The 26,567-nt window shown below is 45.5% G+C and overlaps 1 protein-coding gene across 8 annotated transcripts in view; it reads left to right on the forward strand.

Moving 5' to 3' along the window:
* mlh3 (mutL homolog 3 (E. coli)) overlaps positions 1–26,567 on the forward strand; it is a 122,762-nt gene that overhangs the window by 10,312 nt on the left and 85,883 nt on the right. For 7 of the 8 annotated variants that reach the window (XM_072274817.1, XM_072274819.1, XM_072274820.1 and 4 more), the window contains exons 3-5: positions 5,393–5,472; positions 25,737–25,841; positions 25,969–26,041. In XM_072274817.1, coding sequence (XP_072130918.1) covers positions 5,393–5,472; positions 25,737–25,841; positions 25,969–26,041 — 258 coding nt within the window. The remainder of the gene's footprint in view (positions 1–5,392; positions 5,473–25,736; positions 25,842–25,968; positions 26,042–26,567) is intronic. The other variant, XM_072274818.1, reaches the window with a different exon arrangement.

Below are 26,567 nucleotides of genomic sequence, written 5' to 3' on the forward strand. Positions count from 1 at the left end.
GTATGTGTAGCACTTGTTCCGCTTACAAGGATAAGTGCCGGGAGGGAGTCGGTGGGGAGGGATGTGGGGGGGTCGGATGGACAAGGGAGTTGCGTAGGGAGTGATCCCTGCAGAAAGCGGTGGGGGGAGGGAAAGATGTGCTTAGTGGTGGGATCCCGTTGGAGGTGGCAGAAGTTACGGAGACTAATATGTTGGACCCGGAGGCCGGTGGAGTGGTAAGTGAGGACAAGGGGAACCCTATTCCTAGTGGGGTGGCAGGAGGGTGGGGTGAGAGCAGATGTGCGTGAAATAGGAGAGATGCGTTTGAGAGCAGAGTTGATGGTGGAGGAAGGGAAGCCCTTTTCTTTAAAAAAGGAAGACATCTCCTTCGTCCTGGAATGAAAAGCCTCATCCTGACAGCAAATGCGGCGGAGACGGAGGAATTGCGAGAAAGGGATGACATTTTTGCAAGAGACAGGGTGAAAAGAGGAATAGTCCAGATATCTGTGAGAGTCCGTAGGCTTATAGTAGACATCAGTAGACAAGCTGTCTCCAGAGATGGAGACAGAAAGATCAAGAAAGGGGACGGAGGTGTTGGAAATGGACCAGGTAAACTTGAGGGCAGGGTGAAAGTCGGAGGCAAAGTTAATGAAGTCAACAAGCTCAGCATGCGTGCAGAAAGCAGCGCCAATGCAGTCGTCAGTGTAGAGAAGGAAAAGAGGCTGGTGGTGTCAGTGGAGAGGGAAGGTTTGGGGTGAGAGGAAGGTGGAGCCTCTGAGGGCCCAGGAGCTGACCCTTAACATACCTTTGCTCATTGCAGCCAAAAAGTTATGTTTTAACTTCATCAGTCCACAGGACTTGTTTTTAAAATGCATCAGGCTTGTTTAGATGTTCTTTTGCAAACTTCTGACGCTGAATTTTGTGGTGAGTACGCAGGAATGGCTTTCTCCTGATGACTCTTCCATGAAGGTCATATTTGTGCAGGTGTTACTGCACAGTAGAACAGTGCACCACCACTCCAGAGTCTGCTAAATCTTCCTGAAGGTCTTTTGCAGTCAAACAGGGGTTTTGATTTGCCTTTCTAGCAATCCTACGAGCAGTTTTCTCGGAAAGTTTTCTTGGTCTTCCAGACCTTAACTTGACCTCCACTGTTCCTGTTAACTGCCATTTCTTAATTACATTACGAACTGAGGAAATGGCTACCTGAAAACACTTTGCTATCTTCTTATAGCCTTCTCCTGCTCTGTGGGCATCATTTATTTTTAATTTTCAGAGTGCTAGGCAGCTGCTTAGAGGAGCCCATTGCTGCTGATTGTTGGGACAAGGTTTGAGGAGTCAGGGTATTTATAAAGCTTTGAAATTTGCATCACCTTGCCTTTCCTAATGATGACTGTGAACAAGCCATAGCCCTAACAAGCTGATTAAAGTCTGAGACCTTGGTAAAATTTATCTGAGAGCTCAGATCTCTTGGGGTGCCCAAACTTTTGCATGGCGCTCCTTTTATTCACTCTAAAATTGTACAAAACAAAAATAATACACTAATCTTGCTTAAAATGTTGAAAAGAATGTTTCATCTCTAACTTTATGACTTTTGGAGATCAGTTCATCTTCTACTCCCTTAACTATTCACAGTAACAGAAATTGTGACCGGGGTGCCCAAATTTTTACATGCCACTGTACATAATATAGAAGAAAAAGAAAAAAATGTAGTTTAAAAAAAAAAGCAAATCAATTACAGTATAGGTTTATTGAATAGATTAAAAATTGTGCAAAAAGCTGAAATAATATATATTAAAAAAGTGAGGTAGTGTTCACGGGTTCAATGTCCATTTGGGAATTGGATGGCAGAGGGGAAGAAGCTGTTCCTGAATCGCTGTGTGTGTGCCATCAGGCTTCTGTACCTCCTACCTGATGGTAACAGTGAGAAAAGGGCATGTCCTGGGTGCTGGAGGTGCTTAATATTGGACACTGCCTTTCTGAAACACCACTCCTTGAAGATGTCCTGGGTACTTTGTAGGCTCGTACCCAAGATGGAGCCGTCCAAATTTACAACCCTCTGCAGCTTTTATCGGTCCTGTGCAGCTGCCACCCCATACCAGACAGTGGTGCAATGTATCAGAATGCTCTCCATGGTACATCTACAGAAGTTTTTGAGTGTATTTGTTGATGTACCAAATCTCTTCAAACTCCTAATGAAGTATAGTCGCTGTCTTGCCTTCGTCAGAACTGCATCGATATGTCAGGACCAGGTGGGGTCCTCGGAGATCTTGACACCCAGGAACTAGAAACTGCTCTCTCTCTCCACTTCTGATCCCTCTATGAGGATTGGTATGTGTTCCTTCCTCTTGCCCTTCCTGAAGTCCACAATCAGCTCTTTCGTCTTACTGATGTTGACTGCAAGGTGGTTGCTGCGACACCACTCCACTAGTTGGCGTATCTCGCTCCTGTACATCTTCTCATCTCCATCTGAGATTCTACCAACAATCAGCAAGTTTATAGATGGTATTTGAACTATGCCTAGCCACACAGAGAGTAGAGCAGTGGGCTAAGCACACACTACTGAGGTGCTCCAGTGTTGATTGTCAACGAGGAGGCGATATTATTACCAATCCGTACAGATTGTGGTCTTCTGATTAGGAAGTCGAGGATCTAATTGCAGAGGGAGATACAGAGGCCCAGGTTCTGTAACTTCTCAGTTAAGACCGTGGGAATGATGGTGTTAAATGCTGAACTATAGTCAGTGAACAGCATCCTGACGTAGGTGTTTGTGTTGTCCAGGTAGTCTAAGGCCGTGTGAAGAGCAATTGAGATTGCATCTGCCGTTGACCTATTGTGACAAGAGGCAAATTGCAGTGGGTCCAGGTCCTTGCTGAGGCAGGAGTTCAGACTAGTCATGACCAACCTCTCGAAGCATTTCATCACTTTAGATGTGAGTGCTACCGGGCGATAGCCATTAATGCAGCTCAGATTATTCTTCTTCGGCACTGGTATAATTCCTGCCTTTTGAAGCAAGTGGGAACTTCCACCCGTAGCAGTGAGAGGTTGAAAATGTCCTTGAATACTTCCACCGGTTGGTTGGCACAGGTTTTCAGGGCCTTACCAGGCACTCCATTGGGACCTTCCACCTGTTCTCTCATTTTAAAGACAGCCTAACATTGGCCTCTGAGACAGAGATCAGTTGTGGCAGGGATCTTCACAGCTGTAGTTATATTCTCCCTTTCAAAGCGGGCATAGAAAATGTGGAGTTCATCTGGTTGTGAAGCATTGCTGCCATTCATGCTATTGGGTTTCGCTTTGTAGGAAGTAATGTCTTGCAAACCCTGCCAGAGTTGTCATGCATCCAATGTCGCCTCCAACCTCATTCAAAATTGTCTCTTTGCTCTTGAAATAGCCCTCCACAAATCATATCTGATTTTCTGGCACAGACCTGGGTCGCCAGACTTGAATGCCACAGACCTAGCCTTCAGCGGATGACATATCTCCTGGTTCATCCGCGGCTTTTGGTTTGGGAATGTATAGTAAGTCTTTGTAGGCACACACTCATTCACACAGGTTTTAATGAAGTCGATAACAATTGCAACATACTCATCCATGTTGGAAGATGAATCCCTGAATACAGTCAGGTCCACTGATTCAAAGCAGTCCTGTAGATGCTCCTGTGCTTCTCTTGTCCATACCTTCTTGATCCTCACTACTGGTGCTGCAGTCACAGTGTGGCTTTCGCAAAGGTCGTGGGACTATTGACATGATTTTTGCCGCGCGCCAACTTCAGGAGAAGTGCCAGGAGCAGAATTGCAAACTCTACACAACTTTTGTTGACCTCACGAAAGCCTTCGACACTGTCTGCCGACAAGGCCTGTAGAGGATCATGTCAAAGTTCGGCTGCCCCACCAAATTCATTCAGATGGTACGCCAGTTCCATGATGGCATGATGGCCAGAGTGCTGGACGGTGGAGAATCCTCTAAGGCGTTTCCAGTCACCAGTGGTGTCAAACAGGGCTGTGTGCTCGCACCCACACTGTTCAGCATGATGTTTACTGCCATGCTGAATGATGCCTTCCAGGATAGTGATGCTGGAATCAGCCTCAAGTCCAGAGTGGATGGGAAGCTCTTCAACCTGAGGAGACTTAAAGCTATTACCAAAGTGAAGGAGACTGTTCTGAGAGACTTCCTCTTTGCTGATGACTGCGCCCTGTATGCTGGCTTGGAGCCAGAGACGCAAGTCAATATGGACAAATTCTCCATGGCTGGTGACAACTTTGGACTCACCATCAACATCAAAAAGACTGAAGTCATGCACCAGACTGCTCCTCATGCACCGTACACAGAACCCAAAATCACAATCAAAGGACAGAAACTACAGGCAGTGGACCAGTTTACTTACTTGGCATCACCCTCTCCCGAGCAGTGACGATTGATACAGAAGTTAATGGCAGAAAAGCAAAGGCAAGCCCTGCTTTTGGTAGACTGCACTCCACGGTATGGGAACGTCGAGAAATCAGCCCAACAATAAAACTGAAGGTCTACAGAGCCGTGGTACTCACTACCCTCTTGTATGCCTGTGAAACATGGACTGTGTATTGAAGGCGTGTAAGACAGCTCAACCATTTCCACATGACTTGTCTTCGCAGAGTATTAGGCATCAGATGGCTGATAAAGTACCAGACACTGAAGTTCTCTCTAGAGCAAGTCTACCGTCAGTCCACCATTGGCCTGAGGTGGAATGTATATCGCTACCAAAATGATCCCAGAAATCTCCCGCAGTAGGTAAAATGGACAACATTTAACTGTTAGCTATTCCTAATCTGGTGAGCAGTATTGGGACAGCACTGATATATTTGTGCATCAAGAATATTTGATCATGAGGCATACTCCTCCACCTCTGCTTTTGAGAGATCTATCTATCTCTTTCTCTCCCTCTCCCTCATTTGTTCCTCTCTACTTCCATTCATCCACACTCCCCCTCCCCATACTGCTAGTGTCTTCCGCAGTGAAGTTTCCCCCCTTTGTCTATACCCCTTGCCCATCCTCTGGGTTCCCCCCTGCCCTTTGTCTTTCTCCCTGGGCCTCCTGTCCCATGATCTTCTCATATCCCCTTTGCCAATCACCTGTCCAGCTCTTGGCTCCATCCCTCCCCCTCCTGTCTTCTCCTATCATTTTGGACCTCCCCCTCCCCCTCCCACTTTCAAATCTCTTACTAACTCTTCCTTCAGTTAGTCCTGACGAAGGGTCTCGGCCCGAAACGTGGACTGTACCTCTTCCTAGAGATGCTGCCTGGCCTGCTGCGTTCACCAGCAACTTTGATGTGTGTTGGATGATATGACGATAGGTGGAGGGGTAGTAACAGTGTTAGGAAATGTATGATAATGCATCTTGGTAAAAGGAACAATGTCGGTTTGTATTGTTTGAACAGATGCTCAGCTGGGGTCAAGTGAGTCATTGCGTTCTTTATTCCTGGAGTGGAGGAATCCAGTCTTTTTCCGACCTCCAGAGGTAAGTCTTGTTGCTTGTGGGGTGTTGTATAATCACCATTACCTGCCCTTATCTGGCTTAATTTTAAAATCATCCTTATTTTCAAATCTCTCCGTAATCTTTATTCTCCACATTTCTGGAATCTTCTCCAGGCTTACCAGTCCAAATTGTGTATTTTTTCAGTTCCAAATTTATTTAATTCCACTTCCCATTCCCATTCTGATAAGTCAATCCATGGCCTCCTCTACTGTCGCAATGAGACCACACTCAGGTTAGAGGAACAACATCTTATATTCTGTCTGAGTAGCCTCCAACTTGATGGCATGAACATCGAATTGTCGAACTTCCGATAATGCCCCCTTCCCATCCCCTTTTCCCTCTCTCACCTTATCTCCTTGCCTGCCCATCACCTCCACTGGTGCTCCTCTCCCCTCTTCTTTCTTCCATGGCCTGGCCTTCCTCTGTTCCCTCCTATCGGCTTCCCCTGTCTCCAGCCCTGTATCTCTTTTGTCAACCAATTTCCCAGGTCTTTACTTCATCCCTCCCCCTCCTGGTTTCGCCTATCACCTTGTGTTTCTCTCTCCCCTTTTAAATCCACTCCTTGTTTCTTTTTCTCCAGTCCTGCCGAAGGGTCTCAACCTGAAACATCAACTGTACTTTTTTTCATAGATGCTGCTTGGCCTGCTGAGTTCCTCCAGTATTTTGTGTGTGGTGCTTGGATTTCCAGCATCTGCATATTTTCTGTTGTTTCTAATTTATTGTTTGTCTTTTTGTGTCCAAATCTTTTACCATCAAATTCTAGGGCACAAGTGTAGTTTAGAGTCAGATATTGTTTGTTCATGCACCTGTAAAGAACATTAAGATGTCTTCATGCATTCTGAGGCTTTAAAGGACTTCTGTTGGGCACCTTGCTATTTAGACAGTGTAGGTTTAGATTCCTACACTTCATACATGAAGAAAACAGTCTTCGAAGTCAGGGGTACTGAGATTTTGGAATAATTTGAACATGCCTTCTCTCTACCATTCAAATCAGTGCTATCAGGGTCTGGCATAGCAAATGCAGAAAGCTGGGAGCCAACTTTAAAGCATATAGACAAGTGGAAAATAGCGCTTAATTCCACGCAGGGCAGTCAACTGAGTTCAAAGGAACATGAACACATAGACAATAGCACTCTGTCTTTGACTCATACAGAGATAAGATTAGCTTTATTTATCACATGAACATTGAAGCAAACGGTGAAATGTATCATTAGCATCAAATCAGCAAGGGATGTTCTGGGGACAGTCCGCAAGTGTCACCATGCTTCCGGCACGAACAAAGCACGTCCACAACTCACTAACTCTGACCCATACGTCGTTGGAATATGAGAGGAAACCGGAGCAACCGGAGGAATCTGAATTCTGATTCTGGTCATATGCTACTGTGCAACCCAAACATAGTGGTCACATTCAACAGGACCTGCCCATACACAGTGGTCAGATTGAACTCTGTAAAGCACTAAACTAACCACTTTCTACCATGCTGCACATACATAGTAGTCACATTGAACAGAATTTGCCCGTACATAGAGGTCAGACTCAACAGAAGTGGTGCCCCGTCTGGATAAACCATCTCTCACTGCTCCCCATCAGTAACTTCTTTGGCTCTTTAACTTTTCGACCACATTTTGACTCTTCCTCGTGCTTACGTGGATAAAGTGTCTTCTTGTTTGCTGGGTGGAATAAGGATAGATGGCGTTTTCTACCCCTCCTCCTCAAGGAGGTGCACCAGTGGATTAGCCATAAAAAGAGAAAAAGATAAAATCTCCACTGCAGCAAATTCAGGACCCCACATCCTAGCAACAATCTGGTAAATAATTTCTGCACTCTTTCTAGTTTAATTGTGGCTTTCTTGTAGAGAAAAAGACTTGTATTGTTGACAAGGGTGGAAAATTTTCGTAATTCAGCAAATGAGAAAAATAGCGTTCCGTTATATGGAAGGAGAAATTAAACAATTATTTTTCATGTGTCTTCAAAAATCTAGAAAGTCTCTGGAAATAGTGTAAGATTGTAGATCATAAGACCATAAGACATGGGACCAAAATTAAGCCATTTGGCCCATCGAATCTGCTCCGCCATTCAATCATGGCTGATCCTTTCGTCCCCTCCTCAGCTCCACTCCCTGGTCTTCTCCTTGTAACCTTTGACCTGTGTCCAATCAAGAACCTATCTGTCTTTGCCTTTAAATATACCCAATTACCTGGCCTCCACAGCTGCCTGTGGTAACCAATTCCACAAATTCTCCACCCTCTGGCTAAAAAAAATTCTCCTCATCTCTGTTTTAAATGGGTGCCTCTCTATCCTGAGGTTGTACCCTCTTGTGCTAGACTCCCCCACCGTGGGAAACATCCTTTCCACATTTACTCTGTCTCGGCCTTTCAACATTTGGAAGGTTTCAATGAGATCCCCTGTCATCCTTCTAAATTTCAATGAGAACAGAACCAGAGCTATAAAATGTTGCTTGTATGATAACCTTTTCATTCCTGGAGTCATCCTTGTGAACCTCCTCTGACTCTCTCCAGTGCCAGCCCCTACATCTTCTCTGAGATGAAGAGGCCAAAACTGTTCACAATACTCACTCATCAGTGCCTTATAAAATCTGAGCATCATGTCTCTGTTTGTATTTTAAACTTCTTGAAATGAATGCTAACATTGCATTTACCTTCCTCACCACTGACTCAACCTGTGAGTTAACTTTTAGGGTGTTCTGCACAAAGACTCCCAAGCCCCTTTGCATCTCAGATTTTTGGATTTTCTCCCCATTCAGAAAGTAATCTTCACACTTATTTCTTCTACCAAAGTGCATGACCATGCATCTTCCAAAATAGTATTTCATTTGTCACTTCCTTGCCCTTTCTCCTAATCTGTCTTAAGTCCTTCTGTAGCCTATCTGTTTCCTCAACACCGCAGGCCCCTCCATCAATCTTCATATCATTTGCAAACTTGCCAACAAAGCCATCTATTCCATCATCTAAATCATTGATATACAGCATAAAAAGAAGTGGTCCCAACACTGACCCCTGCGGGACACCACTAGTCACTGACACCCACAAGAATCCTTCTATTCCCACTTGCTGCTTCCTACCAACCAGCCCATGCTCTAACCATGTCATTAAATTTCCTGTAATACCAAGGGCTCATAGGTTGGTAAGCAGCTTCATCTGTGGCACCTTGTCAAATGCCTTCTGAAAGTCCAAATATACAATATCCACTGCATCCCCTTTATCTATGCTACTTGTAATCTCCTCAAAGAATTCCAGCATGTTTGTCAGGCAAGATTTTCCCTTAAGGAAACCATGCTGACTTTGTCCTGTCTTTTCCTGTGTCACCAACTACTCCATAACCTCATCCTTAACAATTGACTTCAACATCTTCCAACCACTGAGGTCAGGCTAACTGGTCTATAATTTCCTTTCTGCTACATTCCTCCTTTCTTAAAGAGTGGAGTGACATTTGCAATTTTCCAGTCATCTGGCACCATGCCAGAGTCCAATGATTTTTAGACAATAGGTGCAGAAGTAGACCATTCGGCCCTTCAAGCCTTCACCACCATTCTAAGATCATGGCTGATCATCTACTATCAATACCCAGTTCCTGCCTTGTCCCCATAACCCTTGATTCCCCTATCCATAAGATACCCTATCTAGCTCCTTCTTGAAAGCATCCAGAGAATTGGCCTCCACTGCCTTCTGAGGCAGCGCGTTCCACACCTCCACAACTCTCTGGGAGAAGAAGTTCCTCCTCAACTCTGTCCTAAATGACCTACCCCTTATTCTTAAACCATGCCCTCTGGTAGTAGACTCTCCCAGCATCTGGAACATATTTCCTGCCTCTATCTTGTCCAATCCCTTAATAATCTTATATGTCTCAATCAGATCCCCCCTCAATCTCCTTAATTCCAGCGTGTGCAAGCCCAGTCTCTCTCACCCCTGCGTAAGACAGTCCGGACATCCCAGGAATTAACCTAGTGAACCTACGCTGCACCTCCTCCACAGCCAGGATGTCCTTCCTTAACCCTGGAGACCAAAACTGTACACAATACTCCAGGTGTGGTCTCACCAGGGCCCTGTACAAATGCAAAAGGATTTCCTTGCTCTTGTACTCAATTCCCTTTGTAATAAAGGCCAACATTCCTTAGCCTTCTTCACTGCCTGCTGCACTTGCTCATTCACCTTCAGAGACTGATGAACAAGTACTCCTAGATCTCTTTGTATTTCACCCCTACCTAACTCCACACCGTTCAGATAATAATCTGCTTTCCTGTTCTTGCTACCAAAGTGAATAACCTCACACTTATTCACATTAAACGCCATCTGCCAAGTTTCTGCCCACTCACCCAGCCTATCCAAGTCACCTTGAATTCTCCTAACATCCTCATCACATGTCACACTGCCACCCAGCTTAGTATCATCAGCAAACTTGCTGATGTTATTCACAATGCCTTCCTCTAAATCATTGACGTAAATCGTAAACAGCTGTGGTCCCAATACCGAGCCCTGTGGCACCCTACTAGTCACCACCTGCCATTCCGAGAAACACCCATTCACTGCTACCCTTTGCTTTCTATCTGCCAACCAGTTTTCTATCCATGTCAATATCCTTCCCCCAATGCCATGAGCTCTGATTTTACCCACCAATCTCCTATGTGGTACCTTATCAAATGCCTTCTGAAAGTCAAGGTACACCACATCCACTGGATCTCCTGCGTCTATCTTCCTGGTTACATCCTCGAAAAACTCCAATAGATTAGTCAAGCATGATTTGCCCTTGGTAAATCCATGCTGGCTCGGCCCAATCCTATCACTGCTATCAAGATATGCCACTATTTCATCTTTAATAATGGACTCTAGCATCTTCTCCACTACTGATGTTAGGCTAACAAGGCGATAGTTCTCTGTTTTCTCCCTCCCTCCTTTCTTAAAAAGTGGGATAACATTAGCCATTCGCCAATCCTGAGGAACTGATCCTGAATCTAAGGAACATTGGAAAATGATCACCAATGCATCCGCAATTTCCAGAGCCGCTACCTTTAATACCCTAGGATGCAGACCACCTGGACCTGGGGATTTGTTAGCCTTCAGTCCCATCAGTCTACTCATCACCATTTCCTTCCTAATGTCAATCTGTTTCAGTTCCTCTATTACCCTATGTCCTTGGCCCATCCATACATCTGGGAGATTGCTTGTGTCTTCCCTAGTGAAGACAGATCCAAAGTACTTATTAAATTCGTCTGCCATTTCTCTTGATTCCCATAACAATTTCTCCCAATTCATTCTTCAAGGGCCCAACATTGTTCTTAACTATCTTCCTTCTCTTCACATACCTAAAAAAACTTTTGCTATCCTCCTGTATATTCCTAGCTAGCTTGCGTTCATACCTCATTTTTTCTCCCCGTATTGCCTTTTTAGTTAAGTTCTGTTGCTCCTTAAAAATTTTCCAATCATCCGTCTTCCCACTCACCTTAGCTCTGTTATACTTCTTTTTTAATGCTATGCTATCTCTGACTTCCTTTGTCAACCACTGTGGCCACTTTCTCCCCTTTGAATCCTTCCTTCTCCGGGGGATGAACTGATTTTGCACCTTGTGCATTATTCCCAAGTATAAGAGCTGGAATGTTACGATGAGGTTGTATAAGGCATTGGTGAGGCCGAATCTGGAGTATTGTGTTCAGTTTTGGTCACCAAATTACAGGAAGGATATTAATAAGGTTGAAAGAGTGCAGAGAAGGTTTACAAGGATGTTGCCGGGACTTGAGAAACTCAGTTACAGAGAAAGGTTGAATAGGTTAGGACTTTATTCCCTGGAGCGTAGAAGAATGAGGGGAGATTTGACAGAGGTATATAAAATTATGATGGGTATAGATAGAGTGAATGCAAGCAGGCTTTTTCCACTGAGGCAAGGGGAGAAAAAAACCAGAGGACATGGGTTAAGGGTGAGGAGGGAAAAGTTTAAAGGGAATATTAGCGGGGGCTTCTTCACACAGAGAGTGGTGGGAGTATGGAATGAGCTGCCAGACGAGGTGGTAAATGCGGGTTCTTTTTTAACATTTAAGAATAAATTGGACAGATACATGGATGGGAGGTGTATGGAGGGATATGGTTCATGTGCAGGTCAGTGGGACTAGGCAGAAAATGGTTCGGCACAGCCAAGAAGGCCCAAAAGGCCTGTTTCTGTGCTGTAGTTTCTATGGTTTCTATGGTGGAATACCTGCCATTGCTGTTCCCCTGTCTCTTCTGCTAGGATATCTGACCAGTCAACTTTGGCCAGCTCCTCCCTCATGGCTCCATAGTCTCCTTTGTTCAACTGCAATACTGACACTTCTGATCTGCCCTTATCCCTCTCAACTTGCAGATAAAAACTTACCATATTATGGTCACTACCTCCTAATGGCTCCTTTACTTCAAGATCACTTATCAAATCCTGTTCATTGCACAATACTAAATCCAGAATAGCCTTATCCCTGGTCGGCTCTCGTACAAGCTGCTCCAAAAATGCATCCCGTAGGCACTCTACAAACTCCCTATCCTGGGGTCCAGTACCAACCTGATTTTCCCAGTTCACCTGCATGTTGAAATCCTCCATAACTACTATGAGATTTCCTTTGCCGCATGCCATTGTTAACTCCCTATTCAACTTGCACCCAATATCCATGCTACTATTTGGGGGCCTGTAGATAACACCTATTAGGGTCTTTTTGCCCTTACTGTTCCTCAGTTCTATCCACACTGACTCCACTTTTCCTGATTCTATGTCCCCCCTTGCAAGGGACTGAATCTCATTCCTCACCAACAGGGCCACCCCACCCCCTCTGCCCACCTTTCTGTCCCTTCGATAGCACATATACCCTTGTACATTCAATTCCCAGGTCTGATCCCCCTGCAGCCATGTCTCCGTTATCCCAACAATATCATAGTTACCCATTCGCACCTGAGCTTCAAGCTCATCCGCCTTATTTCTGACACTTCGTGCATTCAGATATAGAATTTTTAACCCATTTCTCCTCTCTCTGTTTAAATCGCTGCCTATTGTGCATAACCCAGCTCCCCGAACTCTCACCGGGCTATACACCCCTTGAATTTTGTTGTCCTTCTTAAATTTACTTACTCTTTCTGCACATTTAACTCCATGCTCCGTCAGACCATCCCTCTGCACATGTATCCTCCTTATCACTCGTTCCGCCTCACCTTTCTCTACTTCACACTTAATATTCCGGAACCGTGTAGTCCCCACCTTCCCTTTATACTTCATCTCGCTATCCTCTCTCACATTCTGGATCCCTGCACCCTGCAAATTTAGTTTAAACCCCCCCAAGCAGCACTAGCAAACTTTCCTGCAAGAATGTTAGTACCCCTCCAGTTCAGGTGTAAACCGTCCCATCGGGACAGATCCCACCTTCCCTGGAACAAAGCCCAATTATCTAAAAACCTGAAGCCCTCCCTCCTGCACCATCCTCTCAGCCACGTATTGATCTGTATAATCCTTCTGTTCCTCGCCTCACTCGCACGTGGCACAGGTAGCAATCCTGAGATTGTTACCCTGGAGGTACTGCCCTTCAGCTTCGCACCTAACTCCCTGAATTCACTACGCGGGACCCCTCACTCTTCCTACCCACGTCGTTGGTCCCTACATGGACCACAACATCTGGATTCTTGCCCTCCCTCTCGAGAATAACCTGCACCCGATCTGAGATGTCCCAGACCCCGGCACCAGGGAGGCAACATACCATCCGAGACACCCGATCTCCCCCACAAAATCTCCTATCTGCCCCCCTGACTATAGAATCCCCTATCACTACCGCTGTCCTCTTTTCCCTCTTCCCTTTCTGAGTCGAGGGTCCAACCTCAGTGCCAGAGACAGGACCACTGCAACTTGTTCCTGGTTGGTCATCCCCACCAACAGTATCCAAAACGGTATACTTATTGTTGATGGGAATGGCCACAGGGGTGCTCTGCACTCTCTGCCTGCTCCCCCTCCATCCCCTGACAGTCACCCAGTTGCCTACCTCCCGTCTTTTCGGTGTGACTACCTCCCGATAACTCTTATCTATCTCTGTCTCTGCCTCCCGAATGATCCGTGGTTCATCCAGTTCCAGCTCCAATTCCCTAACTCGCTCTGATAGGAGCTGCAGCTGGGTGCACCTTCTGCAGGTGTGGTCATCAGGGACAACTGCGTTGACCCTGACCTCCCGCATACTGCATACAGAGCACACCGCTGCTCTAACTATCTCCCCTATTACCTGATCCCAGATTAATCAGAATAAATGAAAAAGTACCTACCGACCTTCCCTTTTTTCCTCAGCAAGCACGTACTCAGGCTCACTGATTACCTTTCACCGAAGACCCCCTTACGCTGAAGCCCACTGAGCAAAGCCCAGCACTCTGCTGTCCGCACCTGAAAGTGGGCCTCTTTTTAAACTCCGCGCTCGCCGCTGATGTCACCCGCGCCTGCGCAGTTTTACCTTCCTCCTCAGGTAATGCCTAGGTAGTCCGGATCTTCCTCGGCTTACCTACAACGGCTGATCCTCCAATCTCCAGTCGTCCGTCGACCTCGAGCACTCCTTGCTCCCGCACCGATGCTGCCTGCGCCTGAAAGTGGGCCTCTTTTTAAACTCCGCGCTCGCCGCTGACATCACCCGTGCCTGCGCAGTTTTACCTTCCTCCTCAGGTAATACCAGGTAGTCCCGATCTTCCTCGGCCTACCTACAACGGCTGATCCTCCGATCCTCCGATCTCCAGTCGTCCGTCGACCTCGAGCACTCCTTGCTCCCGCACCGGCACTGCCTGCGCCTGAAAGTGAAAGATCATTACTCATGCCTCCACAATCTCTACTGCTACCTCTTTCAGAACCCTACGGTACGGTTCATCTGGTCCGGTGACTTGTGTATCCTTGGGTCTTTCAGCTTTTTGAGCAACTTCTTCCTTGTAATAGTAACTGCACTCACTTCTCTTTCCTCACACTCTTCAACATCTGGGCCACTGCTATTATTTTCCACAGTGAAGACTGATGAAAAATACTCATTTAGTTCAACTGACATCTCCTTATTTCCGGTCTCATTTTCTAGCAGTTCAATATCCACTCTCATCTCTTTTATTTTTCACTTTGATATTGTTTGCTAGCTTGCTTTCGTAATTCATCTTTTCCCTCCTAAGGATTCTGTTAGTTGCTCCCTACAGGGTTTTAAAAGCTTCCCAGTCCTCTGACTACCCACTAATTTTTGCATATTTGTACTTTTGAGTATTTCTTTTTTTTGGAATGTATCAGTTCTGCACCTTCCTCATTTTTCCATAAATTCATGCCTTTGCTACTGTGCTGTTACTCCTGCCGGTACCTCATAGAACATAGAACAGTACAGCACAGTAAAGGCCCTTTGGCCCACAATGTTGTGACGACCCTTAAACCCTGCCTCCCATATAAGCCCCCAACTTAAATTCCTCCATATACCTATCCAGTAGTCTCTTAAACTTCACTAGTGTATCTGCCTCCACCACTGACTCAGGCAGTGCATTCCACGCACCAACCTTTCTCTGAGTAAAAAACCTTCCTCGAGTATCCCCCTTGAACATCCCACCCCTTACCTTAAAGCCATATCCTCTTGTATTGAGCAGTGGTGCCCTGGAGAAGAGGTGCTGGCTGTCCACTCTATCTATTCTGCTTAATATATTGTACACCTCTATCATGTCTCCTCTCATCCTCCTTCTCTCCAGACAGTAAAGCCCTAGCTCCCTTAATCTCTGATCATAATGCATACTGTCTAAACCAGGTAGCATCCTGGTAAATCTCCTCTGTACCCTTTCCAATGCTTCCACATCCTTCCTATAGTGAGGCGACCAGAACTGGACACAGTACTCCAAGTGTGGCCTAACCAGAGTTTTATAGAGCTGCATCATTACATCGCGACTCTTAAACGCTATCCCTCGACTTATGAAAGCTAACACCCCATAAGCTTTCTTAACTACCCTATCTACCTGTGAACATGTACCCCCAGATCCCTCTGCTCCTCCACACTACCAAGTATCCTGCCATTTACTTTGTACTCTGCCTTGGAGTTTGTCCTTCCAAAGTGTACCACCTCACACTTCTCGGGGTTGAACTCCGTCTGCCACTTCTCAGCCCACTTCTGCATCCTACCAATGTCTCTCTGCAATATTTGACAATCCTCTACACTATATACAACACCACCAACCTTTGTGTCATCTGCAAACTTGCCAACCCACCCTTCTACCCCCACATCCAGGTCATTAATAAAAATCACGAAAAGTAGAGGTCCCAGAACAGATCCTTGTGGGACACCACGAGTCACAACCCTCCAATCTGAATGTACTCCCTCCACCACCAACCTCTGGCTTGTGCAGGCAAGCCAATTCTGAATCCACCTGGCCAAACTTCCCTGGATCCCATGCCTTCTAACTTTCTGAATAAGCCTACTGAGTGGCACCCTGTCAAATGCCTTACTAAAATCCTTGTAGATCACATCCACTGCACTGCCCTCATCTATATGCCTGGTCACCTCCTCAAAGAACTCTATCAGTCTTGTTAGACATGATCTGCCCTTCACAAAGCCATGTTGACTTTCCCTGATCAGACCATCATTCTCAAAATGCCCATAGATCCTATCTCTAAGAATCTTTTCCAACAGCTTTCCCACCACAGACGTAAGGCTCACTGGTCTATAATTACCTGGACTATCCCTACTACCTTTTTTTAACAAGGGAACAACATTCGCCTTCCTCCAATTTTCCGGTACCATTCCCGTGGATAACGAGGACATAAAGATCCTAGCCAGAGGCTCAGCAATCTCTTCCCTCGCCTCGTGGAGCAGCCTGGGGAATATTCCATCAGGCCCCAGGGACTTATCCGTCCTAATGTATTGTAACAACTCCAACACCCCCTTTCTCTTAATATCAACATGCTCTATAACATCAACCTCACTCATATTGTCCTCACCGTCATCAAGTTCCTACTCATTGGTGAATACCAGAGAGAAGTATTCATTGAGGACCTCGCTCACTTCCACAGCCTCCAGGCACATCTTCCCACCTTTATCTCTCATCGGTCCTACCTTCACTCCTGTCATCCTTTTGTTCTTCACATAATTGAAGAATGACTTGGGGTTTTCCTTTACCCTACTCGCCAAGGCCTTCTCATGTCTTCTGTTTGCTCTCCTCAGCCTCTTTTTAAGCACCTTTCTTGCTTCCCTATATTCCTCAATAGACCCATCTGATCCTTGCTTCCTAAACCTCATGTATGTTGCTTTCTTCCACCTGACTAGATTTTCCACCTCACTTGTCAGCCATGGTTCCTTCGCCCTACCATTCTTTATCTTCCTCACTGGGACAAATTTTTCCCTAACATCCAGCAAGAGATCCCTAAACATCAACCACATGTTTTTCCCTGCAAAAACATCATCCCAATTCACACCCGCAAGTTCTAGCCTGATAGCCTCATAATTTTCCCTTCCCCAATTAAAATTTTTCCTGTCCTCTCTGATTCTGTCCTTTTCCATGATAATGCTAAAGGCCAGGGAGCGGTGGTCATTGTCCCCCAGATGTTCACCCACTGACAGATCTGTGACCTGACCCGGAATCGTTACCTAATACTAGATCTGGTATGGCATTCCCCCTAGTCAGCCTGTCAACATACTGTAACAAGAATCCGTCCTGGACACACTTAACAAACTCTGCCCCATCTAAACCATTGGAATTAATCAGGTGCCAATCAATATTAGGGAAGTTAAAGTCACCCATGATAACAACCCTGTTATTTTTGCACCTTTCCAAAATCTGCCTCCCAATCTGCTCCTCGGTATCTCTGCTGCTACCAGGGGGCCTATAGAATACTCCCAATAGAGTAACTGCTCCCATCCTGTTCCTGACTTCCACCCATATTGACTCAAAAGAGGATCCTGCTACATTACCCACCCTTTCTGTAGCTGTAATAGTATCTCTGACCAGTAATGCCACCCCTCCTCCCCTTCCCCCCCTTTATCCCTTTTAAAGCACTGAAATCCAGGAATTTTGAGAATCCATTCCTGCCCTGGTGCCAGCCAAGTCTCTGTAATGGTCACTACATCATAATTCCATGTATGTATCCAAGCTCTCAGTTCATCACCTTTGTTCCTGATGCTTCTTGCATTGAGGTACATGCACTTTAGCCCTTCTACCTTACTACCTTTACAGCCTTTATTCTGCTTCTCTTTCCTCAAAGCCTCTTTATATGTTAGATCTGGCCTTACTCCATGCACTATACTTGCAGTTCTAGCATGACCTTGATCCCCCTCCACCTCACTATCTGCTCTAACACTCTGGTTCCCCTCACCCTGCAAATCTAGTTTAAACCCCCCGGAGCAGCACTAGCAAACCTTCCCGCAAGGATGTTAGTCTTCCTCCAGTTCAGGTGCAACCCGTCCCGTCGGAACAGGTCCCACCTTCCCTGGAACAAGGCCCAATTGTCCAGAAACATGAAGCCCTCCATCCTGCACAACTCCTTAGCCACGTATTTAGCTGCATTATCTTCCTATTTCTAGCCTCACTAGCACGTGGCACGGGTAGCAATCCTGAGATTGCAACCCTGGAGGTCCTGTCCTTCAACTTTGCACCTAACTCCCTAAACTCTCTTTGTAGGACCTTCTGCTTCTTCCTATCCATGTCATTGGTCCCTACATGGACCACGACATCTGGCTGCTCACCCTCCCTCTTGAGAATACTGAGAACTCGATCCGAGATATTGCGGACCCTGGCATCAGGGAGGCAACAGATCATCCAGGATTCTCGATCTCTCCCACAGAACCTGTTATCTGTCCCCCTAACTATCGAATCCCCTGTCACTACTGCTCTTCTCTTTTCCCTCCTTCCCTCCTGAGCTGAGGGTCCAGTGTCGGTGCCAGAGATGCAACCACTGCAACTTGTCCCTGGTAGGTTGTCCCCACCAACAGTATCCAAAATGGTATACTTATTATTGATGGGAATGGCCACAGGGGTGCTCTACTCATTCTGTCTATTCCCCTTCCCTCTCCTGACAGTCACCTAGCTACCTGTCTCCTGACTTTTAGGAGTGACTATCTCCCTGAAACTCCTGTCTATTTCTGCCTCTGCCTTTGCCTCAGGAATGATCTGAAGTTCATCCAGCTCCAGCTTCAGTTCCCTAACTCAGTTTGTCAGGAGCTGCAGCTGGATGCACTTTTTACAGGTGTAGTCATCAGGGATAATTGTGCTCACCCTGACTTCCCATATACTGCAAACCATTCCAATTTACTTTGGTCAACTCCTCTCTCATACCACTAATTTCCTTTACTCCACTGAAATACTGCTATGTCAGACTTTACGTTCTCCCTATCAAATTTCAAGTTGAACTCAATCATATTGTGATCACTGGTTCCTAAGGGTTCTTTTACCTTCAGCTCTCTAGTCGCCTCTGCTTCATTACAATACACCCAGTCCAGTATAGCTGATCTCCTAGTATGCTCAATGACAAACTGCTCTAAAAAGCCATCTCCTAGGCATTCAACAAACTCACTGTCTTGAGATCCATTATCAACCTGTTTTCCCAATCGACCTGCATGTTAAAATCTCCTATGACTATCATAACATTGCCCTTTTGACTCGTCTTTTCTGTTTCCCATTGTCATCTGTGGTCCCCATCCAAGCTACTTTTGGGAGGTGTGTATATATAACTGTCATCAGGATCCTTTTACCCTTGCAGTTCCTTAACTGAACCCACAAGAATTGAACATCTTCTCATCCTATGTCGCATCTTTCTACTGATATGATGCCATTCTTCACCAGCAGAACCACGTCACCGCCTCTGCCAACCTTCCTATCCTTCTGTTACACTGCATAACCTTGGACATTCAGCTCCCAACTACAACCATCCTTCAGCCATGATTCAGTGATGGCCACAGCATCATGCTTGACAATCAGTAATAGTGCAATAAGATCATCCACCTTATTTCTTGTACTCTGTGCATTGAGATATAACACTTTGAGTGTTGTATTTGCTATACTTTTTGATTCTGCATCTCCAATGCACTGATACTCATCCTGCTGACTGTAATTTTGTCCTACCATCTGCCTGCCCTTCCTGACAGTCTGACTGCACGCTATCTTTGCTTTTTACCATCCATCCTAATCCTGAGTCCCTCCACTCCGGTTCCCACCCCCCTGCTAAATTAATTTAAACCCTCCTCAACAGCCCTAGCAAACTTGCCTTTGAGAATATTGGTCCCCCTCGGGTTCAGGTGAAACCTGTCACTTTTCTACAAGTGATACCTCCCTTGGAAGAGATCCCACTGATTCAAGAACATGAAATCTTGTCCACTGCACCAGCTTCTCAGCCACGCATCTATCTGCCGAATTATCCTGTTTCTACCCTCACTGGCATGTGGCATGAAGCAATCCAGAAATTATTACCCATGAGGTTCTGCTTCTCAGCTTTCTGCCTAGCTCTGTAAATTCTAGCTTCAGGACCTCTTTGTTTTTCCTTCTTATGTCTTGGGTACAGATATGTACCAAGACATCTGGGTGCTGTCCCTCCCTCTCCAAAATGTCGTGGATGCAATCTGAGATGTTCCTGACCGTGGCTCCTGGGAGGCAACATACCATCCAGGTGTCGTGTTCACATCCGCAGAATCTCCTGTCTGCTGCTGGGGTGACAACTGAGTCCCATCTGAATCACTACTGCTCCCCTCTGCTCCCTCTTTCCCTTTTGTACCATGGACCCATGCTCAGTGCCAGTAACCTGGTCTCCTTAGTATTCTCTGAGAGGTCATCCCCCACAACGGTAGCCGAAACGGTATACTTGTTATTGAGGGGAATAGCCACAGGGGTGCTCTGCACTAACTGTCTATTTCACATTTCTCCTGATGGTCATCCAGCTATTCACCTCCTGCAAATTAGGAGTGACTACTTCCCTGTAACTGTGATTGATTATCTCCTCAATCTCCCGTACAAGCCAAAGGTCATCCAGCTGTTGCTTCAGATCCCTAAACCGGTCTTCAAGGAGCTCCAGCTCGAAGCACTTCATGCAGATGTAGTTCCCTGGGAAACGCTAGGAATCCCAACATCCAGCATGAAGAGCACAATGGTCATTTACTACACTCGGTACAGAAAGAGGAAGAAATTGAACCTTAACAGAAGCTTACCCAGAGCCAAAGAATGTCACTCCTACTCTCACCACTGGCCTATTCCCAACAATGGCCACTCCACTTGTCCCTTCTGTACTTTTATTTAATTTGCTGTGATTGGTTCCTGCTATTGTTTGGGCCGCCGAAATGAGCTGAATGTTCACGAAGTTCTCCTTTTAAACAAGTGTCATAGACCTGTGAGGAACGTTGTGGCTATACTCTGCTCCCACCACTGGTTGGACCACCGGAACTATAGGTCAGTCAAGAGGGCATCAAAGAAATTGTCATTAATAAACAAAGGATATTGGACATTACTGGGACAGAATGGTATTCAATTCCCAGGTGGTACAACAGAGTGAAAAAGGTTATCTGAGAATACATTGAGACCTTGATCAAATGGATCCACTCTCGTTTGCCTACTATCACAACGGGTCAATAGCAGATGTGATTTCTCTGGCTCTTCCACTGCGATGGAGCATAGGAGCTTGTGTGTCAGGGTGTTGTTCATCGACTGCTGCTTGGCCTTCCACACAATCATAGAACACTACAGGACCTTATAACCTACTTGAAGATCCATCTAACCTTTCCCTCCTAAATGCCCCTCGATTTTTCTGTCATCTATGTGCCAATCATCCTATCCAAACTCATCAAAGATCCAATTGCAAAGTGAAGTGTTGAGTCCCAGGTTTAAGAGTTTGGAGATGAGTTTGCTTGGAATTATGGTATTGAAGGCAAAACTGTAATCATAAACAGAAGTCCTGATGACTGTTCTTCTCCCTCCAAGATTCTGCCTGACCTGCTGAGTTTCTCTAGCATTTTATGTGTGTTGTTTGGTGTCATTACTGTTGAGGCGTGGCTTTATTGGTAAGAAATGATACTAAATCTTTAGAAAGAGGTGATATAGGATCGGAAGGACCAGTTGGAATGTACCCTCGTGTTCTGAAGGAAGTAGCTGTGGAGATTGCGGAGACATGAGCGATGATCTTTCAAAAGTCGACAGATTCTGGCATGGTTCCGGAGGAGTGGAAGATTGCAAATGTCACTTCACTATTTAAGAAGGGGTCAAGGAAGCAAAAAGGAAATTATAGACCTGTTAGCTTGACATCAGTGGATGAGAAGTTGTTGGGAGTCGATTGTCAAGGATGAGGATGAGGCATATGACAAGATAGGCAGAACTCAGCATGGATTCCTTAAAGGAAAATCCTGCCTGACAAACCTATTACAATTTTTTGAGGAAATTACAAGTAGGCTAGAGAAGAGAGATGCAGTGGATGTTGTATATTTGGATTTTCAGAAGGCCTTTGACAAGGTGCCACACATGAGGCTACTTAACAAGATAAGAGCACATGGAATTACGGGAAAGTTACATACGTGGATAGAGTGTTGGCTGATTGGCAGAAAACAGAGAGTGGGAATAAAGGGATCCTATTCTGATTGGCTGCCGGTTACCAGTGGTGTTCCACAGGGGCCCATGTTGGGGCCGCTTCTTTTAACATTGTACATCAACGATTTGGATTATGGAATAGATGGCTTTGTGGCTAAGTTTGTTGATGATACGAAGATAGGTGGAGGGGCTGGTAGTGCTGAGGAAACGGAGAGTCTGCAGAGAGACTTGGATAGATTGGAAGAACGGGCAAAGAAGTGGCAGATGAAATACAATGTTGGAAAGTGTATGGTTATGCACTTTGGCAGAAGAAATAAACGGGCAGACTATTATTTAAATAGGGAAAGAATTCAAAGTTCTGAGATGCAACGGGACTTGGGAGTCCTCTTACAGGATTCCCTTAAGGTTAACCTCCAGGATGAGTCGGTGGTGAAGAAGGCGAATGCAATGTTGGCATTCATTTCTAGAGGAATAGAGTATAGGAGCATAGAAACATAGAAAATAGGTGCAGGAGTAGGCCATTCGGCCCTTCGAGCCTGCACCGCCATTTATTATGATCATGGCTGATCATCCAACTCAGAACCCTGCCCCAGCCTTCCCTCCGTACCCCCTGATCCCCGTAGCCACAAAGGCCATATCTAACTCCTTCTTAAATATAGCCAATGAACTGGCCTCAACTGTTTCCCGTGGCAGAGAATTCCACAGATTCACCACTCTCTGTGTGAAGAAGTTTTTCCTAATCTCGGTCCTAAAAGGCTTCCCCTCTATCCTCAAACTGTGACCCCTCGTTCTGGATTTCCCCAACATCGGGAACAATCTTCCTGCATCTAGCCTGTCCAATCCCTTTAGGATCTTATACGTTTCAATCAGATCCCCCCTCAATCTTCTAAATTCCAACAAGTACAAGCCCAGTTCATCCAGTCTTTCTTCATATGAAAGTCCTGCCATCCCAGGAATCAATCTGGTGAACCTTCTTTGTACTCCCTCTATGACAAGGATGTCTTTCCTCAGATTAGGGGACCAAAACTGCACACAATACTCCAGGTGTGGTCTCACCAAGGCCTTGTACAACTGCAGTAGTACCTCCCTGCTCCTGTACTCGAATCCTCTTGCTATAAATGCCAGCATACCATTCGCCTTTTTCACCGCCTGCTGTACCTGCATGCCCACTTTCAATGACTGGTGTATAATGACACCCAGGTCTCGTTGCACGCCCTTTTTCCTAATCGGCCACCATTCAGATGATAATCTGTTTTCCTATTTTTGCCACCAAAGTGGATAATTTCACATTTATCCACATTAAATTGCATCTGCCATGAATTTGCCTACTCACCCAACCTATCCAAGTCACGCTGCATCCTCTTAGCATCCTCCTCACAGCTAACACTGCCACCCAGCTTCGTGTCATCCGCAAACTTGGAGATGCTGCATTTAATTCCCTCATCCAAGTCATTAATATATATTGTAAACAACTGGGGTCCCAGCACTGAGCCTTGCGGTACCCCACTAGTCACCGCCTGCCATTCTGAAAAGGTCCCGTTTATTCCCACTCTTTGCTTCCTATCTGCTAACCAATTCTCTATCCACATCAATACCTTACCCCCAATATCGTGTGCTTTAAGTTTGCACACTAATCTCCTGTGTGGGACCTTGTCAAAAGCCTTTTGAAAATCCAAATATACCACATCCACTGGTTCTGCCCTATCCACTCTACTAGTTACATCCTCAAAAAATTCTACGAGATTCGTCAGACATGATTTTCCTTTCACAAATCCATGCTGACTTTGTCCGATGATTTCACCGCTTTCCAAATGTGCTGTTATCACATCTTTGATAACTGACTCCAGCAGTTTCCCCACCACCGACGTTAGGCTAACCAGTCTATAATTCCCCAGTTTCTCTCTCCCTCCTTTTTTAAAAGGATGTGCAGGGATGTGATGTTGAGGCTCTGTAAGGCACTGGTGAGACCTCACTTGGAGTACTGTGGGCAGTTTTGGTCACCTTATTTAAGAAAGGATGTGCTGACTTTGGAGAGAGTACGGGGAAGATTCACTAGAATGATTCCGGGAATGAGAGGGTTAACATATGAGGAACGTTTGTCCGCTCTTGGACTGTACTCCTTGGAGTTTAGAAGAATGAGGGGAGACCTCATAGAAACATTTCGAATGTTGAAAGGCATGGACAGAGTGGATGTGGCAAAGTTGTTTCCCATGATGGGGGAGTCTAGTACAAGAGGGCATGACTTAAGGATTGAAGGGCGCCCATTCAGAACAGAAATGCGAAGAAATTTTTTTAGTCAGAGGGTGGTGAATCTATGAAATTTGTTGCCACAGGCAGCAGTGGAGGCCAAGTCATTGGGTGTATTTAAGGCAGAGATTGATAGGTATCTGAGTAGCCAGGACATCAAAGGTTATGGTGAGAAGGCGGGAGAGTGGGACTAAATGGGAGAATGGATCAGCTCATGATAAAATGGCGGAGCAGACTTTATGGACCGAATGGCCGACTTCTGCTCCTTTGTCTTGTGGTCTTATGGAGATGCTCCAGAGGTGTGCGTTTTGCCAGGGAGTTGACATCAACTTGGATCCTTGACTTCCTGACCTATGAGCTACAGTAGGCAGCAACATCTTCTCCATGATTATGCTCAACACTGGTGTCTCACAAGGCTGTGTCCTCAGACTCCTACACACTCAAGACTGTTCTTACACCATCTACAAGTTGGCAGATGACATCACCATTATGCCACTCTCTCTGCAAAGGAATACACTACCAATATATGTCATAACTCAATTTATGTACCCTGTTTAGATTTCTGAGATCTTAGAGAAATGTTTTCTACGATCATGTTCCTTTCATAAATCAAGTGATTTCAGTGACCCCCACCACTTCAAATGTGCTTTCTTCTTGCTGCTGCCATCAGGAAGAAGATACAGGAGCCACAGGACTCTCACCAACAGGTTCAGAAGCAGTTATTACCCCTCAACCATCAGGCTCTTGAACCGAAGGGGATAACTCACTTGCACCATCACTGAACTGTTCCTACAAACTATGGGCTCACTTTCAAGGATTCTACATCTCAAATTCTCCATATTTATTGCTTATTTATTTACTATTATTATTTCTTTCTTTTTATATTTGAACAATCTTTTTTTTTCCACACTGGTTGAATGCCCAATTTGGTGTAGTCTTTCATTGGTTCTATTATGGTTATTGGATTTATTGAGTATGCCCGCAAGAAAATGAATTTCCAGGTTGTATACGGTGGCATATATGTACTTTTGAACTTTTTGTTTTGGAAAGACAGAATATGATATTTAACTGCCCAATTTCATTGTTAATACATTGTAGCTATTTTAAGGCTCCAAAATTCTAAGTAAATATATTAATTGGATTCACTTTATCTTCCAATCAAAAACTTCTATGAAAGCCAAACATCTTCTGAACAGGTCGTTTCCTGCATGTACATTGACACTTCCTGATTTACATAGATAGAACACACAGTATTGTACAGGCCATTCCACCCATGAAGATATTAGTTTAGCAATTTCTAATCTGTAAAAACTAGCGAAGCAATGAAAATGCTCATCAGTGTTTAATTGTAAACAAAATAATGTGACAAAGTCAGGTAGACTCTTTATGAAAGAAACAGTGACTAATAATGGAAAATCAGTGTGTCTAGAGTTCTCAAAGGTTCATCTGGTTCTAGAGTGTGATATGTAAATTTTTTCACATGTGGTGGTATTCCAGGTTGCTGTTGATGTTAGCAGTGAGCAAGCTGACAATTTGGCAGTGAAGATTCACAATGTATTGTATCCCTACCGTTTTACAAAGGACATGATCAGTTCAATGCAGGTGAGAGCAGGGATAAGAGGTAATTTGGGTAAGTGCCATACATTTAATAAATCAGGGAACTGTGGAGACATTTCCTCAGACTATCCCTGAACCTTGCTACCAGCTCTGTAATATCTGTGTTTTTTAGGTCCTTAATCAGGTGGACAACAAGTTCATTGCATGCTTGATAAATACGAGACTTGACCAAGGGACAACTGCAGGTAGGCCTGGCTTGATAAGTGATACCATGAATCCAGATGAAGGGTCTCAACCAAAAACATTGTCTGTTTATTGCCCTCTGTAGATGCATCAGGCTGAGTGGGGTGCATCCTGGGGGCATCGGGCTGAGTGGGGTGCATCCCGGGGGCATTGGGTGAGTGGGGTGCATCCCAGGGGCATTGGGGTGAGTGGGGTGCATCCCAGGGGCATTGGGGTGAGTGGGGTGCGCCCCGGGGGCATTGGGTGAGTGGGGTGCATCCCAGGGGCATTGGGGTGAGTGGGGTGAATCCAAAAGGTGTTGGGGGTGAGTGGTGCCCAAGCTGCTTAGTGCATTTGTTGAAGTGTCTGACTTTTTTTTGTGAGTGAGATCTGGGGGCATTGGGGTGATTGTGGTTGATCCTGGGGGGTGTTTTTGGGGTGGGGGGAGTGGCATATATCCCAATGCTGTTGGGAGTGAGTGGAACCCAGGCTGTTTAGCGCATTTGTTGAAGTGTCTGACTGTTAGTTTTGTTGGAGTGGATCCTAGGG

The sequence above is a fragment of the Mobula birostris genome, chromosome 1 (genome assembly GCF_030028105.1).
Source record: "Mobula birostris isolate sMobBir1 chromosome 1, sMobBir1.hap1, whole genome shotgun sequence".
Taxonomy (NCBI): Eukaryota; Metazoa; Chordata; class Chondrichthyes; order Myliobatiformes; family Myliobatidae; genus Mobula; species Mobula birostris.